A 16,291-nucleotide genomic window follows, 5' to 3' on the forward strand; every position below is an offset into this window, starting at 1 on the left:
TTTTCTGAAAAAAAAACTAGTCTCACCTCAAGGCCATCTTTCAAGAGTCTCTCGCTTGTGTTGCTCCATCTGCCGGAGTCACCCTACGACAAACAGCACCGCAAAGAAAATGGATCAAATCCATGACTTTTGGAGAGAATGGGGGTCGAATTTAACAGGATAACCTCTGCAGGAGTGAGCAATGACTTCTGGAAACAGCTGGACCCACTACTTTAACACCCAGAATCTGGGCTAGGGCTGTGAAAGGGTGCCCGATGACCTAACCAATATCGGGGGCGTGTTTGTTTTACAAGGATCTGGATCAGTGGTCCCAACACTGGCTTGCTCTATCCATTATGTGGGTTCTGAAGTCAGTGAACCAATGTCCGATCACTGACCGCGATCTAGATCTGCGTGAAACAAACAGGCTGCTTGAAGTGGTTCTAGATAACAGAAAAGCCTACCACTAACTGCACGAACAGATAACTTTCATTCTTGAGATGAAGAAAATGAAAGGGTTTCAGAAAGATTTTTGTGGGGAACTAGCAAAATAAAAGCCAGGCTACATGGACTCTGAAAACAATTATATCTGAAGGTTACTGACGAGCGTCTGCAGTAAAATGGGAATTTAAATGTACTTTGCACGTTTGCACTTTCTATGTTCTTTGAATTTGGGGTGAGCCTTCTTTCTTGTGTACCTTGGAGCCTGTGCTATACTTCAGTAGGGTATCTGGTCCCCAGTCTGCCCATGCATGCACACTACTAAACTGGGCTGACACAAAGACCGGCATCCCGAGCTATTAGGTAGCTTATATTGAACTCACTTGTACAGGTCTGCTGGACATAAGCAGAGCTAACAATCTACAGGCTTGAGTCTGAAATGAAATAGACAGACGGAGATTAAGATTTCAAATGGACACGTGTATGTACTCATTTGACATTGTTTTCGGAAAGAAAAGCGTTCATTTACTGTGGGGTTTACCTTTCGGTAAAGCTGGCAACCAGTGCTGATATACTGGACAAGATCTTCGGCAAAGTGCCAAGCCAGGTTCTGTCAGGCAAGAATGTGAATGCAGTTACAAATAACTATACAAGCCAGAAGACCCCAACCCCACTAAAAAAAAAGAAAGTTTGTCAATGTTCCTGATCTTAAAGGTTACGACACTTATTTACATTATCTACAATAAGCCTTTTGCGAGTTAACTTTGACTCAAATCTGGTACACCGAGTTCTTTAAGTCCATGTGAACATAACAACTTGAATTCTCCATACTAAACCACTGTTCGTATACCTCGTGATTCGGGGCAAGCTTGTGCTTAGTTACATAAGAGACGCCTTGCAACAATACACTGTTCTCAATGGATAGGGACGGCACAAAGGAACCAGTCCATTCCAGAGATGGTGGTCGCTATGCAAAAGCTTGCCCCGAATCATGAGGTATAGCAACAGTGTCTTTAGTTTGGGGGATTCAAATTGCTACGTTTATGTGCAATCAGATAACTCAGTGTACCAGATTTTATTCAAATTTAACTCGCAAATGGCTTTTACTCCAAGGGTCAATAAAATTACTTTGACATGTATCATGACATTTAGTACATTACCTAGGACTCTTTCAGTAAAAAGTTTGTTGACATCTTTTGGCCAGATTTGGCACTGAAAGTTTGACAAAGACACAGTCTGGCAGGCAGGCTCAAAAGCCTGGATGAGTCATGCAATCCATACTTACAGGGAACCGTTCAATCAGCTCCGAGAAGAGAAGAGAGTGGAGGTTGGTGCTCCTGCAGAGGATAAGGATACTGGTGTAATTCTTAAGCAAATAAGTCCAGACAATGTACACGACTTTGTCTTTCCATGCTGGCTGAAGTTTTCCTTTAAAGTTTCCTGCAAGTGACCAACTTGATTCGACTGGGAGGTGCCGGATATTAATGTATAGATGTAATGGGCATGGCCTTCAGTGAATGGTTGGCTTAAAAAGTCTGGTCTGATATGTGTACAACAAACCGTATGTCACACAGAAGTCCATGCTGCTGAGGTATCCTAGCATGTCCCAGACTGATTACACATCCAATATTTTGGCCAACTATTAAGTCCAAAGAGCCCTCACAACCTACCTGTGAGTCATGAAGTCTTCTAAGGCACTACAGTACAGCTTGCTTATCCTTTCCACATCCAACATATTTGACTGGAACACAGAAAAAAAAAATAAAGCAAATCACAATTTAGCTGGTAACATGTTGCTGAACCAAAATTATTTTAAATCTGTACATCACGGTAGAACAAATATTCCTTTGTTTCATCTGCAGGCTTGTGCTCTGAAAGAAGTATGGCTCCCTAAATCCCAACAATCCAGCTTTGACACATCTCTTGGTTGGGTGACTGACTGACCTGTGGAACATTTTCCTGCGTGACAGAGCTGGCTTTCTTCTCCTCGGCCCTCTGGTGTCTCGTTTTCACAGGAGACAGGTCAGTCATCTCGACGTTGCCTCGTAACACCCGGATCTGTTGCGACAAATGTACCAGAAAGGAAAAGAATGACCTTTGACCTTTGTCTGATTACGCAGCACCACTCTTGATGCAAGTCAAAGAAATCCACCAAAGTCTAGGACTTCGAAGTTTGTTCACGGTGTGTGATGTCTTCCCAGATGTCTTAAGCTTGAATATCAATGATATCCGGGATGTTAACGTGTTAAAATTGAAGTGGAATTGTTGGCGGAAAGTAAAGAGAAATAAAAAACAGGAAAATATTCGGCACTTGGAAATTTGATGATGGTTTGCAGGGGGAAATAATAAGCTTGAAAATGAACAACGTATGGGGACATAACTGATCGACGCAAAATGAATTTTAGTTATTAAGTTTTGAGAGAAAATAAACATGTATTGATCTTTATTAGGTCAAATTACCAGAAACAAGCAGCCAGTTGACGAAAGTGACACAGTCATAACGGAAATTGCTGAAAAAGAAAACAGACAAAGGAAGTGACTTGATAAATGTCAGGGTTTAAATAAGTGCTTGTATCAAAGATGATGAGTCTGCGCATAAGACATAATGTAAGTTTATGAAAGAGAAAACCAAAAGCTTGAGAACGTGAAAATACTACAAAGCTTGCTATTGGACTACTGTCTAGAATGTGGAGAATATGGACCAATTACGTGGTTGGATACAAAAATCTGATGATGAAGTTTTAGCTTTTTACTCCTTTCCCAATGATGAAAAAATCGTCCATCTAAGGTGGATGGTTCTTTCTGAAGGTTAAAGGTGTTGAAGATTACAGCTGGCTATCTGCCACTATACAAACACAACACATCATAAAGCACTGGTTACCTTTCTTAGCGATCTGCAAGATTGCCTCAATGGTGTCGTGTAGCAATTCTCTCTGCTCTGTGAGATTATGCGGATACTAGGAGACAGTCCAGATAATAAAGTGTTTCACTTCCAATAACATGACATAAAATGCAAAACTGGAGACGTATAAGAAATTGAACAGAGAGTAAGTACGTCACTACACCTGGCATTTTGGTATTTTTTAAATACAAGTAACAGCAATAAAACATCTATAATTTAGGCTAGATTTAAACAAATTGCTGAAATAGTTGATTTTTGGAGAAGCCTCACAATACCTTTCTGACCCTACAGAGCTTGTTGTGAAAGATGCCGACTGCCTTCTCCGACAGGACGTGCTGGTCCTTGTGCACGGATGCTGTCTGGGCGACCACCAACAACGGCAGAACCAATTCCTGTGGACAGTGGTGTGAAACAAAAGGAGTTGTGATTCGTGTGGGAAGTGTCCTTGAGACTTGAAGTCACAGCTCCTTTCCACTGGATCAACGTTCGCTGAACGACCAGAAATTACTGTCATGACAGAGGAGTTTTTTGCCCCGATTTTCCGGGTTGCTACATGACGCATCTATCTGAACCATAGCACTTGAGTGAAAAAGTGTCCTTGACCCTGCTAGACACAGCATAGTGCAGCAGGTGTAAACAACCTAGTGCACTTTGTTTGCACTGGGCAATCAACAGCAGCCTAACAAACTGGCCATGTGGAAACACTGCGATCTGGTCCCACTGAACAATGCCACTGATGGATCGTGTGGTGACTGGCAACCACAGACTCCCAGGCTGTTTGGCCTTGGCGACAGTCGACCTGTTGGATCTCATCGCATTGGACAGGCAAGCTACTTTGACAAATGACGCAGGTTATGCCAAAAACTGCCCTGCCTGTTACTCCCTATACTGCCCCTAATCACCAAAGCACTGTGTATCTTTTTTCTGGTTTTACCAATGAATAAATACAATGTACTGTAGTGTTGCATAGCTGCTAGTGAGTTCATTAGCAAATATTTCTGGCCTCTGGAGTTGGAACTACACGCACCAGTATTAGAGGATTCGATTGCTGTCTCTTGATGAATATGTCTAGCAAATCCAGGACTCTAGAAAATTAAAGGAGAGAATAATTTCTGTCACTTATTAAACAGAAAGAGAAAATGTCAATATAAATATATGCAAAGATTGTCAAAACTTGAAAAGTCGTTTCTGACACTATGTCGACAAAAGGCACTGCAGGTTTTTTGAAAAGAGTGATCCACCCTAACCAATGAAAACAGCAGTGAATGTGCAGTAGGAATGCCACTTTTAAACATGGCAAATGCTGATAAGTTTATGAAGTTCTTGCATGGACTTTTACAGTTACATCAGTGAATCGACATGTGGCAGGCTGCACGGTGCCTGAACAGTAAGGCCTGACGCGCGCCACCTTTTTTTTTCCCTCAGCATCGTTACACTGCTGATGAGTGACGCATGCCCACGTCTTTTCCACGCACCGAGAACAAGGTTCAACTCGGTGACTTAGCACTTCGTGTATACCTGAGCTTGAAATGCAGCAGCACAGTGTTGGTCTCCTTCTTGCCTTTCCTCCGGTCGGCCATCTTGGCTTTGAAGAGACTGGAGAGCGCCGTGTCCAGCCTCATCATCGTGTCGTCGTCAAAGTTGCTGGCAACATCGTCATCGTCACTGTCATCCTGGGTTGAGGGTAAAAGGGGTCAGGGCAAGTCAGGCTTGAATATAGTTTACATAGTACTTTCAACTGACAGTGCTCTATACTGTGCAAATAAATGTTTTTAACTGAGTCATCAAAAAATAAAAACACTTGAGTCTTGAACGTGGGGATGTGACCCGTTCCAGAGTGTGGACTTGTGGCCGCACTTGCAACCGGACTTGTGAAAAGTGCTGTGAAGGGACTAGTAGATGGACTTGATTGGAACACCCTCAGTAGCCATCTTGGAGGATAATGTTCTGAACTATGCCGAAACAATTCTATTTCTAATCTTCAATCTTCTCCTCCAAGTACGGCCCTCTTTTGGGAGGAATAACCTTGCTCACCTCATCAGCTGCTGCATCGCCCAGTGCTGTCTTGACATCGTTGCGGAAGAACTCGTCGACGTCATCATCTTCATCGTCCTCGTCGTTCTCATCTCCGCTCTCGCTGTCCTCACTGTTCTCTGATTCGTTGTGACTGTCCTCGCTGGACTGCTTCTGCTTCTGGAAAAGTAGATGGTTTACTGAGGGTACATTCAAGAACTTAAGGGAGCATCTCAGATGTTGGAACGTTCTTGTTCCCGCTGGAATGCTCCATTTGGGAACACTGGTTGTTCCCATGTAGAACACAGCTGGTTCCCAATGGGAACAAGTTGTTCCCAGCTGTTTTCTGGGGAACACTGTGTTGTGACATCAGCGTTCCTTCTGGGAACATTCTAAGTCGGTCATATCATAAATTCTAATTGGGACTTTTGAGACGCTCCCTAAATCAGGCAGAACAGCAAAAAACACAAAACTGATGCAGTGAGTGACAGGTTACAGAACCTGAGCACTCACGTTTTGAACACGCTAAAAATGTTCAGCCCTAGTAGCTGACCCACCATTCAGACCTGGAACAGTGACTTGTAAAAAAAAAACTGGCAACACTCATGCCAGCTAATTCAAACGAGGAGTCGTCTGCATGGAAGCCAGTACTTCAAGCCCAGATGAATGCAGTAGTATGGTGGTTTAACATTGCTGGCTGCACAGCATTTTCAAGAGTTATTTATTTACCTTATTCGTGTGGTTTCCATGACCGTTTGAAAGCCGTTTCTTCTTGCTGACTGGAGTTGACTCCATGACCTTGTCATTCTTCTCCTGCTCCTCCCCATCATCATCGTCATCGTCATCATCATCGTCATCTTCATCATCATCGTCATCGTCATCGTCGCTCCCCTCTTCCATTTCTGCATCTTCCTCATCGTCTGAAGAAAAAAAATGAAAAAAGCAAGAAGAAATGGTCATCCCTTAACCTCACTCTGAGTGAATGCTCGCTGAGAGTGAGTGTTTCTTGCTTTCGGCAAAATACAACCAGTGCAGTATAAAAACCAATGGCATATTCTTCGTGCCCAAATCAAGACTGGACACCAACCAGTTCGGAAAGAAACGGTGGCTTGGTCGTACAGTGTAGCCTATGAAAATTTGCACAAATTCTAATTCAAACAAGATGACTTTGACTCAAATTTGTTACCAGACTGTCAGAAAAGAGGGGGAAATATCTAGCCCTCACTGGCAAGTTGCGTTGTTGGCCACAAATGTAAAATATTCTGTTTTTAGAACAAAAACGGATTTCTCTACATGAAATCCAAACTAACCTGATTCAGTGATCTCCATATTACCATCTGCAACCTCTTTGGTTGGATCAAGAATCTGTCAACACAAGACCACATAAAGTTAGTGCTCTTACGGAAATGGTCGCTTTGGTTGAACGAAATATGGTGTGGAAAAGCAGTAATTCTTCTGGATCAGTTGTACCTAGGAACTTGGGCTACGGAGATAGATGATGCACCAGGCCAAACTGAACACTTTCAGTGTTTAATCAATTCATCTCTCTTATGCACAAATATCTAGTCCTTTCTCAGCGTATTTTGTATATGGGACACAATTCGGCACACCGTCAGTGTGTAATCAGTTGCTTGCCGGCACAAAATGACTCATGCCCTTTCCTGATGTCCCCATCACAACAGTTGGTTTACTGCACAAACATTATGCGCACGGAACAACAGGGCACAGTTGTTGGACAGCACCAACTGTCATCTGATCTATCCCTCTGTGGGGTAGTTTCATGCCATGTACAAAATGACACCTCTGTACTGCCGCCCAACTGACCTAAAGAGTGAAAAGACCTCATTCGGGGGAAGCCATTTTTATCATGTTTCCAAAGTCGATCATATAATATGTCACCTGGTTAAACAAGGTGGTACCAGACTATTTGGGGTTCCTTGTTTCAAAATGTGGCTTGAAGTGTTTAGATATAATTTATCACAAAATTTCAAATTGGGCATGAGTTTGCACTGAACTTTTACTGCGTTGCTGTTATTTTTACTCTCAGGTTCACAAAATGAAAAGTCTTACCTCACTCTCAATTCAAGATGGTCAACACATGAACACAATCTATTCTGCTTGGGTGAGTTTTTATGTACTTACGAGAACTTGCAGAACAACTGCACTCTGACAGAGTGAAACAGAAACTTACATCCAGGAGCAGCTGCAGTGCCTCCGGGGTCATGTGAGGGCAGATCATCTTGAAGACGCCGTCCACCACGGTCCGCAAGAGATGTGACGGCTTGGACAAGAGACTGAGCAAGATCTCGGTCACGACCTCCACCCACTCCGGCTCTGGAGGCAAAACACAATTCCAATAGCATCTTCAATATCACGCTGGGCTCCTGTATAGGCAAAACCACGCCTTTCTGGGTATGCCATGACCTTGAAACTTAGCAAGAGGAGAAAAACGTTGACGGATGGCGAGACACCTTCAGAATTTTTGTAATTGTGCTGACTGCTTTGCAAGAGCCATTTCCACTTTCTTTGCACCCTGACTAGTCACGCCCTTAAGCATGTGTAGGCTTGGAATCCAGCCTCTGTAGAGTAATCCAGGGACCGTAACTAGGAGCCGTTACTGTGAGGGTACCCCGCTCCCACATGGATCATTTGTGCATGCAACATACATGTACCTCTATGACCAGTTTGTCTAAACCTGACCAACGTACACACTTGGCCAATGAATGCATGTGACAAGCATGTGACAAGCATGTGACTGTGGTACCATTGAGTAGTGGTATATCTTCCAATCAGTCCATAGACTTTATTCACGGGGCCGGCCATATTGAATTTGAAAGCGAGGTTAACTCTTCATTTTTGAATGTTGAGAGTACAAATAAAGCAATAAAATGAAATTTCATGACCAATGTCCACCTGTCTACTCCGATGAATAATTTCAAATTCATGATTGAACACATAGAATTGTACCTTGCCAGATTCCAAAAAATTATTGAAAGGGAGGCTTGGAACGCAGGGAAGTATAAAACAGTCTGGTGACATCCTAATCGCCAGTTTGCAATATATACAACAGATTTGGGGGATAAGATCAAAAATGGCCTCCACGTGAATAGGGTCCATTACTGCCTGCGGATGTTTAACTGAGGGGGCCCTATGCAGCGATCATTCTCGGGCCGTTCATCCATGTGAGAAATCAAGCCCAGGCTGTCACCCTGTCAAGGAGACAATTGATTTTGTTTGGAACATCGACGCCGAGTTACTTGGGACAATGATTTGTCCACATACGGCTTTGGGTCCTCTCAACCTGTAAGTTTCAACACCTGTGTTGTCCTCACATCTATCGAACACGATTGGCCTTGTCTATTAAGGGTAATATCAATGAGGACTGTAATTCTGTCTTACCGTCCTCTGTCTTCTTCTTGAGGGATCTTCTCCTGCTCACAGCTCGCTCGTAGCATCCGTGGAGATCCTAAACAAATCACGTGATCCAAACATTCCACCAATTCACACTAACACTCATGCAAATAAATTGAGACTTTGGGCCTCAAAGAGATGTCTGGAAATTTGTTTGGTGATTTGATGTGACCAGATCCAATTAAATGAGTCGGAAGCATATTGCAACAATATCTTTTTTATACACATCAGACAGAATTCACTGCAATCTTCATTCTGATGTGTCACTCCATTTTGCATCCTGATTACAATGGAAATTAAGCGGGTGAAACTGTCGTCAGCAACCAGTTCCACTAGTTATACCACTACATTACAACTTGTGCGTATTTCATCATATTTTGTCGTGCCAAAATTTGTTTTCAAATTTGTGAAAAATGTCAACAGGTTTGATTCGGTGTTACATTGAAATTTTGTCCCCGCAGATGTTCTTGTCTCGGGACAGTTTTGAAAAAGGTTTTAAGTGTGAGAAATATGTGATAGAGTTTGGAGTTGATTGGGGGGGGCGTGTGGGTGGACCGACCTGTAGTATGTCCACAGCTTGCTGCGTCTCGCTGAACATCTGCAGGCCCACGTGGAGGAAGAGGAGCTGGAAGGCTGGGCCGGCCGACGGGGACTTGGCTGGCTTGGACTTCTTGCGCAGCTTGTCCACGACCGACAGCATCTCAGCCCAAGCTGCCTGGGCCTGGATGACCAAAAAGGAATGGAAAGGAAAAAAAAGACTTTCCAAAAAATTATTTGGACTAATAAAGCTTCCAAAAGGCCATACAAAAATGTTGGATAATGGGTAAGATATTGCTATCTATTGTTTTGGGTGAGAAACTAGTTTCTTAAGCAGCTGCTGAAGTTAGATTTTTGATTGAGAAGAAAATTAAAAAAAACTCTCAAAGGTACTCCAAATGTATGGTAAGATATGTCTTACACCTTTCAAATCTGCGGTGGAATTTACACTAGCTTTTCTTTTAACCTTAGGTGACGAACTGGACTGAAAAACAAAGGGAATTGTTGAACTAGTCCAGGTAATGACAGCCATTAGTTTACAATATGAATGCATGGCATGTGAAATACTTTTCAATTCAAAACGAAATGACATTGGTGTAATGAGCCCGTTCGGTATTCAAAAAAAGCAAGGTCATTCGGAAACAAAGCACGCGTGGGAGTCCGCATAGACCCGCATTGAGAGGGCAGACCTCATGCGGGCGTCCGAATGACCTCGGACGTATTTCATTTTGGGCACGCACTGTTGGGATACCAAACTGGCTCATTCTATGAAAAAAAATAAAAATCAATTTTGAATACCTCATCTGAGAAAGTTATGGCACGGTTCACATCTGGGGAGTTCAAAAGAGCCTGTCAGAAAGAAAACAGGGCACAAATTATTTTAAAATCAAAACATTTCAGGTACACAGAGAAAAGGTGTGGCAAAGAAAAGTGCCCCCTGGCTTAAATGTCCTCTTGCCTACCTGCGCATAGGTCACAATGACATACACCCACAATTCCCCCGACTCAGCGCTGGTGCCCTCCGGCTCCACTGGTGCCCTGGTGGACAGGTTGCACACCACCCCGAGGGCGCTGTAGAAATGCTGGGCCATCTGCTGCCGTAGCGACTCGCCGACTGGGACATCGAGCACCCTGCTACACTGTTGCACAAGGACAAATAACAACGTGTGGACACCACTGAATTTGTCTGCTGCAACCATTGGCATCCAAAAGGATTGCAAGAGTTCAATAAACGACTGGTTATTTTTTTCACTCATGTAATAAAGTATAAAGTGGAGTTACGCCACTTTAGTGAAACCAGGTGCTAAATCCATCTCAGCAGTACTGCCAACCAGGTGCCGGATCTGGGGAATTTGAGGGTGTTTAGGGTAAAACTGTAATCGCCCCTTGGTAATGCCAGACTTACGTTGGGGATATCTTTGGTTGCCTTCCGGACCCTGAAGAAAGCATGCAGGAAGAGAAATTGGAAGCAGTCGCTCAGCCAGTCTGTGTCCTTCTGTAGGTGAGGATTCCTGACTAAGGACAGCACCTGGAAAAGAAAAACAGAAACATACTTAGCCTGTAAGTTGCCAGTCGAAGAAAGGAAAAAGTACAAAACTGGAGGAGAACCTTACCTGGAATCAAGACTTGTACTACAGCTGAAAGAAGAAATTTTAATTTCTGAGACCTTCAGATCTGGATCAGGGATGTGACTGGCCACTTAAAATTAAAGCTGAAAACAGCTAGCAAAGTATGTAATGTAAAAAGGTTCCCATACTTTTGTACAGACCAGCTGCACCAAAAAGCTGACATTCAGGGTCGAAACATCTAACCAAAATAAAGCTGGAATCAGCTAAAAAGCTGAATTCTCACACCCCTGCTGGATCTTGCTCTCAGACCTGACAGTTTTGAAATTGGAGGTACATGGGTTGATCTTGGAAGCAGGCCTTCAGGTCTTGGTCTAGCTCTTCAATCATCTTGAACACCAGTGAACCTGAAATTTAAAGAAAGAAATCTGAAAGTGGCAACACCTTACCTGCATTGAAACCCAGTGTCTTCCGCTGTCGACATCACGGGGCTCGTTGCTCCTAAGAAATAGACACAGAAATGAGTAAAGTCACACACTGGACCACACAAGACCCATGATGAGGTTAGAACTGTGGGCTCTTGGTTTCTGTAGCCTCAAAATGGATTAACCACGGAAGCTCAGTAGGCCCATCCATGTTACTAAATCACCATGGTAACTTGAACAGAAAACATGGCAATACACATGCATTATGCATAAATTAGGAGGAAATCAATCTCAGGAAAAAAGGGATTCTCTCAAAAGGAGGAATTCAGTGCCGAATGTGTGTCTATGAGTTTAACTATCAATTCCTCGATTATGAGATAAGCAAATGTTGAACTGTTGGAATCCATCAAACCTAGTGCACACTTAGCAATGTCTAAAACTAATCCATGTGAGGTGGTAAACAGAGGCGGTCATTTAAACTGCCATACTTAACACTCTGTAAGTCAGATTCTACTGGCTATAGATCCCTAACAGTCCCAAATCCTCTGATTTTAATATGATTTTACATACATCCTAGGGGGTTAGGGCTAACTTAGTCAAGTGCCTTGAGAAAATTCACAAAGACATAAGAAGAAATCAACAATCAATCAACATCCTATTACGCTTACCCAGTATTGACTGAGCCTGTGTTAAATAGCTCCTTCAACCACCTCAGATATAACCTCACTGCATCAGAATTGAACTGCAGGAGATCAAAAAATACAAGCTGATAGGATTCTTCAAGGCAGCCAGAACCATTATCAGTCTTAAAAAAAAATATCAAAGTTTGTGGTACAATGTCCTCTCGAGAAAATAGCCTATTTGACAAACTACTGTACAATGAAGGTACGAATTTTCACTCGCCACTGAAATTTGTGCACAAAGCGTTTGGCTCTGCTAACCATATATGAAGACCATTCTGAAGACCATTCTGTGCTCACAAAGCCAACAGGAAAATTATGTACAACACAAGATAACAGCTATTAAGTTAAGGGATGTACGCATATGCACAAGTCAACATTCTTGCCAAGAAATTGGTTAATAAATTTCCTGTTATCATGGACAGACTCACGTTGCTGATAATTGAGTAAACGGTCCGACTTTTGGTGATTTCGTCAAAGTTGAAGTGCCCCGGACTGAGTAGCAGTCCCTTGACTATGGCCAACTGCGTCGCCGAGTCCTCCATGTTCTTGACGAGGCTAGCTAGTGAACTACTCTGTGGGGGACAGAGGCAAAAAGATTTATCCAATCTGAGCTAATATTTTAAATTAGTGTTTTGAGACAAAAAGAGATGTCAGTGATTATATTGAGGTTGTGAAATAAGTAAAATGAAAACTTTAATGAACTGCCTAAGTGGACACGGATTTGAAATGCTACATGGATTATATTTTGTGAAAACTGTTTCACATCAATAAACTAAAATGGCAAAGCCGCCATGGCTCGCTGTGTGTTATCAATTGAATTTATTTTCTGTAATAACAGCTTATGTTAAGAGACATCCAAGTTATACAAATATGGTTACTAAATTAAACAAGAAAATACTAACCAAGCTTCATCCAAATTTTGTACAAGATTGGTTGGCATACGACTGCGATACAGATGTACAAGATATTTTATTGACCTTAGCAATAAAAACCATTCTACTCTCTAGGAGAAAAAGCCTAGTAAGTGCTGTGTGCAGACTGTGTGTTGAAAGACGCTTGTCGTTTTAAAGAAAATCAACAAAGACCACCAGATTCAGGTACAAAGGCTTCATAGTACTTTACAGGAGAGAGGAATGTCTAAAGAATGTGGGTCCAGTAGAGTCAGACTAGACCTGCACGCCTAGATAAACGGTGCATTTGTGAGTTTGATGGATATGGATGGTGCTTAAGTAAAATTCTTCTAATGTATAGTTTTGCACTTTGCATCCAGCTCCATCGTCCTATCCTCTACAATTCTACCCCATCATCCCATATCTACCATGTCTACTTTGACTCCACCCCTAATCCCATCTATCTCAAATCCCATCCACCTTATCTTTCCATCCATTTCCTACTCTGCCCCCTCCCCATCATCCTATCCATTTCCTACTCTGCCCCCTCCCCATCATCCTATCCATTTCCTACTCTGCCCCCTCCCCATCATCCTATCCATTTCCTACTCTGCCCCCTCTCCATCATCTTATCCATTTAACACTCTGCCCCTTCTCCATCATCCTATCCATTTAACACTCTGCCCTCTTCCCATCATCCTATCCATTTCCTACTCTGCCCCCTCCCCATCATCCTATCCATTTCCTACTCTGCCCCCTCCCCATCATCCTATCCATTTCCTACTCTGCCCCCTCTCCATCATCTTATCCATTTAACACTCTGCCCTCTTCCCATCATCCTATCAATTCCTACTCCGTCCCCTCCCCATCATTCCCTTCACTTCTTGCTCTGGCTGTCCCATCATCCCACAAATCTAGCCCAACCATTACGCCAACTTCATCCAGCATTTCATCCACTTTCTACATACATGTACCTTGTCCCCATGATCCTCCTCCTACAGGTACCCCTCCCCCAACCAATATCCTCATCTGTCACTTGGAGTCCCCCCCCATCCCTTACATTATTCCCACATACTGTACATCTACATTTGGATGCATCCAACCAATGTCTATACATACATGTACATTACAGGAGTGCTCAGTACATACAGTATGAATACATGTAGGTACATACGTGTACAGTGTACATGTATATATGTATGTACTACGGGGTAAGTACACAATACAACTCAAACGTTAACATTCAACTTTTATAAATTTTTTCATTAAATTCATAAGTTTCTAAGCATTAATGCCATATGAGACTATTTAAATACTGACAGAATTCCAAGAGGAAGCAAACAAGCACTCAATGGCACATTTTAACCTATATAAATACAAGGAAAAATGTTAACATTTGAGGAGGCCAGACGGACAGATGTCCCAAAAGACAGACGTCCCGACGGACAGAAGACAGAAATCAGTGTTACGTAGGCTCGCATTTGCTTTGCAGCTCACCAAAGTGACTGGTCTGCTAACTTTGAATCAGATCTAATAACCTAGAGGGCCCAACAGTGTGATCCTTGCAGACTTTTTCTCCAAGGCAAAGTGTGTATCTTGGGTCACTGTGGTATTCCAGTTTGAAGAAGTTTTTGTATTTTACATCTCTGAAGTTGACTTTAAATTAGCTGTTGATATCAGTGGCCAGCCTCATGTAGCTCCTAAGTTTGGATCACATTTGCTTAGCAAAAACTGGTTACCAACCCATATTCCACTCAATATCTATTGCTTGTGTCTGGTGATCAGCTCAGTTTTTGCTTTATGAATAAAATCGCTCGGTACTCTGCTTGCCAAACCAATAAGCAGAGGTAACACAGCTTGAAGTACAGTCAGCCAAGTTGCTGATTAAAAAAAATTGAAAAATTCTCATACCCAAAAGGTCTCAAATCATTCACTTTTATTCAGATTATTAACCTTTTATTTCATGCATGTCACTCGTAACTCCCCAACTTCTCTGATTTCCTTCGCAGAACAGAAAACAAACGGCACAATCTTTGTGCTTAAACTTTTCAGCAGCAGTAAGTCCCATGTGAATAACAATAACTGAGCTCCACTTTCCTAAGCCTGTCCAAAATCCCTCGTGATGAATTTTAAAGGCTCTGGGAAAGTAAGGGTCGACGTGTTCAACGGCCACATTTCACAGTCAAGTTTCAAGAACAATTCTCGTTCTACAATCTAGCATCAATCTCCATGTAAAGTAATAATAGCCAGACCCTATCTTCCTCAATCCTGCAAAATCCTCCAAACCTGCCAGACTTCTGAAGCATCTGGGAGCTGTGGTGATTTACAACCCTTACCAGTTTGTTGGCGGCCGCGTACAGCCCAGCCTGCCGGTTGGCCAAGCTGCTAATGAAGCTCCGCAACAGGTTCTTGGACAAGACCCTGGGTATCTCAGCAGTGCTGCACGCAGGGAGGACCGCCTCCAGCAAGCGGAAGGCGAGGAAGACACACTCGTCCTGCGTGCTGGTGCAGAGGTGACCTGCGGGCATCGAGATGCGCAAAGGAATGAATGATACTTGTTGCCAAGGAGATATATATATGACCGGCTCCCACAAAATGAATCTTCAAATTCAAATTCAAAAACAACATTTATTTCCATACTTTCATTAAAATAGAATTAAGAGTACACGTAAAATAAATACGAGTCATGAATACAATAAAATATAAGAGAAAATAGAGAAAACTTTAAAAAATAGAAAGTATGGACCTGTTCATATAAGCGAGGGCTTGTAGAGAGCAGCCTATAGACAGACAATTGGACTAGGGACAATTAAGGAAATCTTCTATTCAATCATTTCCAGAGTGCATTAGAAAGATCGTATTGTCCAGTTTGAAAGATACTTTGATTTGACATCCAGCCTGATGACCACCAGACGATGTGTGCTGGACTAGCCCATTACACTGCATAAGATTGTCATAAGAGCCCTTTATTGATTACAGAGTTCCTTTAGTGTCTTGACTCATTGTTGGGGGGGGGGTGGGTGACTCTTGACAAGTTAAAGGGAAGCCAAACAAATGCGGCAAGGTAAAAAAAACTTTGATGAAGATGTGGAAACATCAAAGCATCCCTGGCGATGCATAGTACCACTCATATGAAGCAAACTATGCGACGTAGTGTTGGTCGTTGTTATAATGGTATCTCAGGAATCCTTTTCAGACATCTAGGGGGGATGTGTTAAGTGACAATTGGCTGGAGTGTGTATAGGGATTGGACTTGTTGGGGGTACCCCTCTGTCCCATTCCTGCCTGGTATAATACCGCTGTTATCCACTACACTCCTTCCAAATGACATCATTTTCCTCCCAAAGTCCAAGACTGGTACCAAATTCTGTTGCTACTAAAAAAAAAGGCACGAAAGAGGCCAAATTGGACCTGCTTTGTCCATTGTTCCGATGAGCAGTGACTT

The 16,291-nt window shown here is 42.7% G+C and overlaps 1 protein-coding gene across 1 annotated transcript in view; it reads right to left on the bottom strand.

Annotated features, from left to right (window-relative positions):
* The window catches only part of LOC147798076 (myb-binding protein 1A-like protein), a 31,781-nt gene that overhangs the window by 8,946 nt on the left and 6,544 nt on the right, over positions 1-16,291 (bottom strand). Inside the window, exons 9-32 of the mRNA XM_087141505.1 lie at positions 15,183-15,364; positions 12,385-12,528; positions 11,942-12,015; positions 11,298-11,349; positions 10,689-10,811; positions 10,246-10,422; positions 10,082-10,132; positions 9,306-9,467; positions 8,735-8,801; positions 7,527-7,669; positions 6,646-6,700; positions 6,065-6,255; positions 5,357-5,515; positions 4,841-4,995; positions 4,350-4,407; positions 3,598-3,714; positions 3,302-3,377; positions 2,881-2,930; positions 2,365-2,478; positions 2,091-2,161; positions 1,706-1,757; positions 962-1,030; positions 804-854; positions 27-83 (exon numbers count right to left, since the gene is read on the bottom strand). Of these exons, the coding sequence (XP_086997631.1) occupies positions 27-83; positions 804-854; positions 962-1,030; positions 1,706-1,757; positions 2,091-2,161; positions 2,365-2,478; positions 2,881-2,930; positions 3,302-3,377; positions 3,598-3,714; positions 4,350-4,407; positions 4,841-4,995; positions 5,357-5,515; positions 6,065-6,255; positions 6,646-6,700; positions 7,527-7,669; positions 8,735-8,801; positions 9,306-9,467; positions 10,082-10,132; positions 10,246-10,422; positions 10,689-10,811; positions 11,298-11,349; positions 11,942-12,015; positions 12,385-12,528; positions 15,183-15,364 (2,450 nt within the window). The remainder of the gene's footprint in view (positions 1-26; positions 84-803; positions 855-961; positions 1,031-1,705; positions 1,758-2,090; positions 2,162-2,364; positions 2,479-2,880; positions 2,931-3,301; positions 3,378-3,597; positions 3,715-4,349; positions 4,408-4,840; positions 4,996-5,356; positions 5,516-6,064; positions 6,256-6,645; positions 6,701-7,526; positions 7,670-8,734; positions 8,802-9,305; positions 9,468-10,081; positions 10,133-10,245; positions 10,423-10,688; positions 10,812-11,297; positions 11,350-11,941; positions 12,016-12,384; positions 12,529-15,182; positions 15,365-16,291) is intronic.

This window comes from Acanthaster planci, linkage group LG09, assembly GCF_054643075.1.
Source record: "Acanthaster planci isolate LZ-2023a linkage group LG09, COTS_SCS, whole genome shotgun sequence".
Classification (NCBI taxonomy): domain Eukaryota; kingdom Metazoa; phylum Echinodermata; class Asteroidea; order Valvatida; family Acanthasteridae; genus Acanthaster; species Acanthaster planci.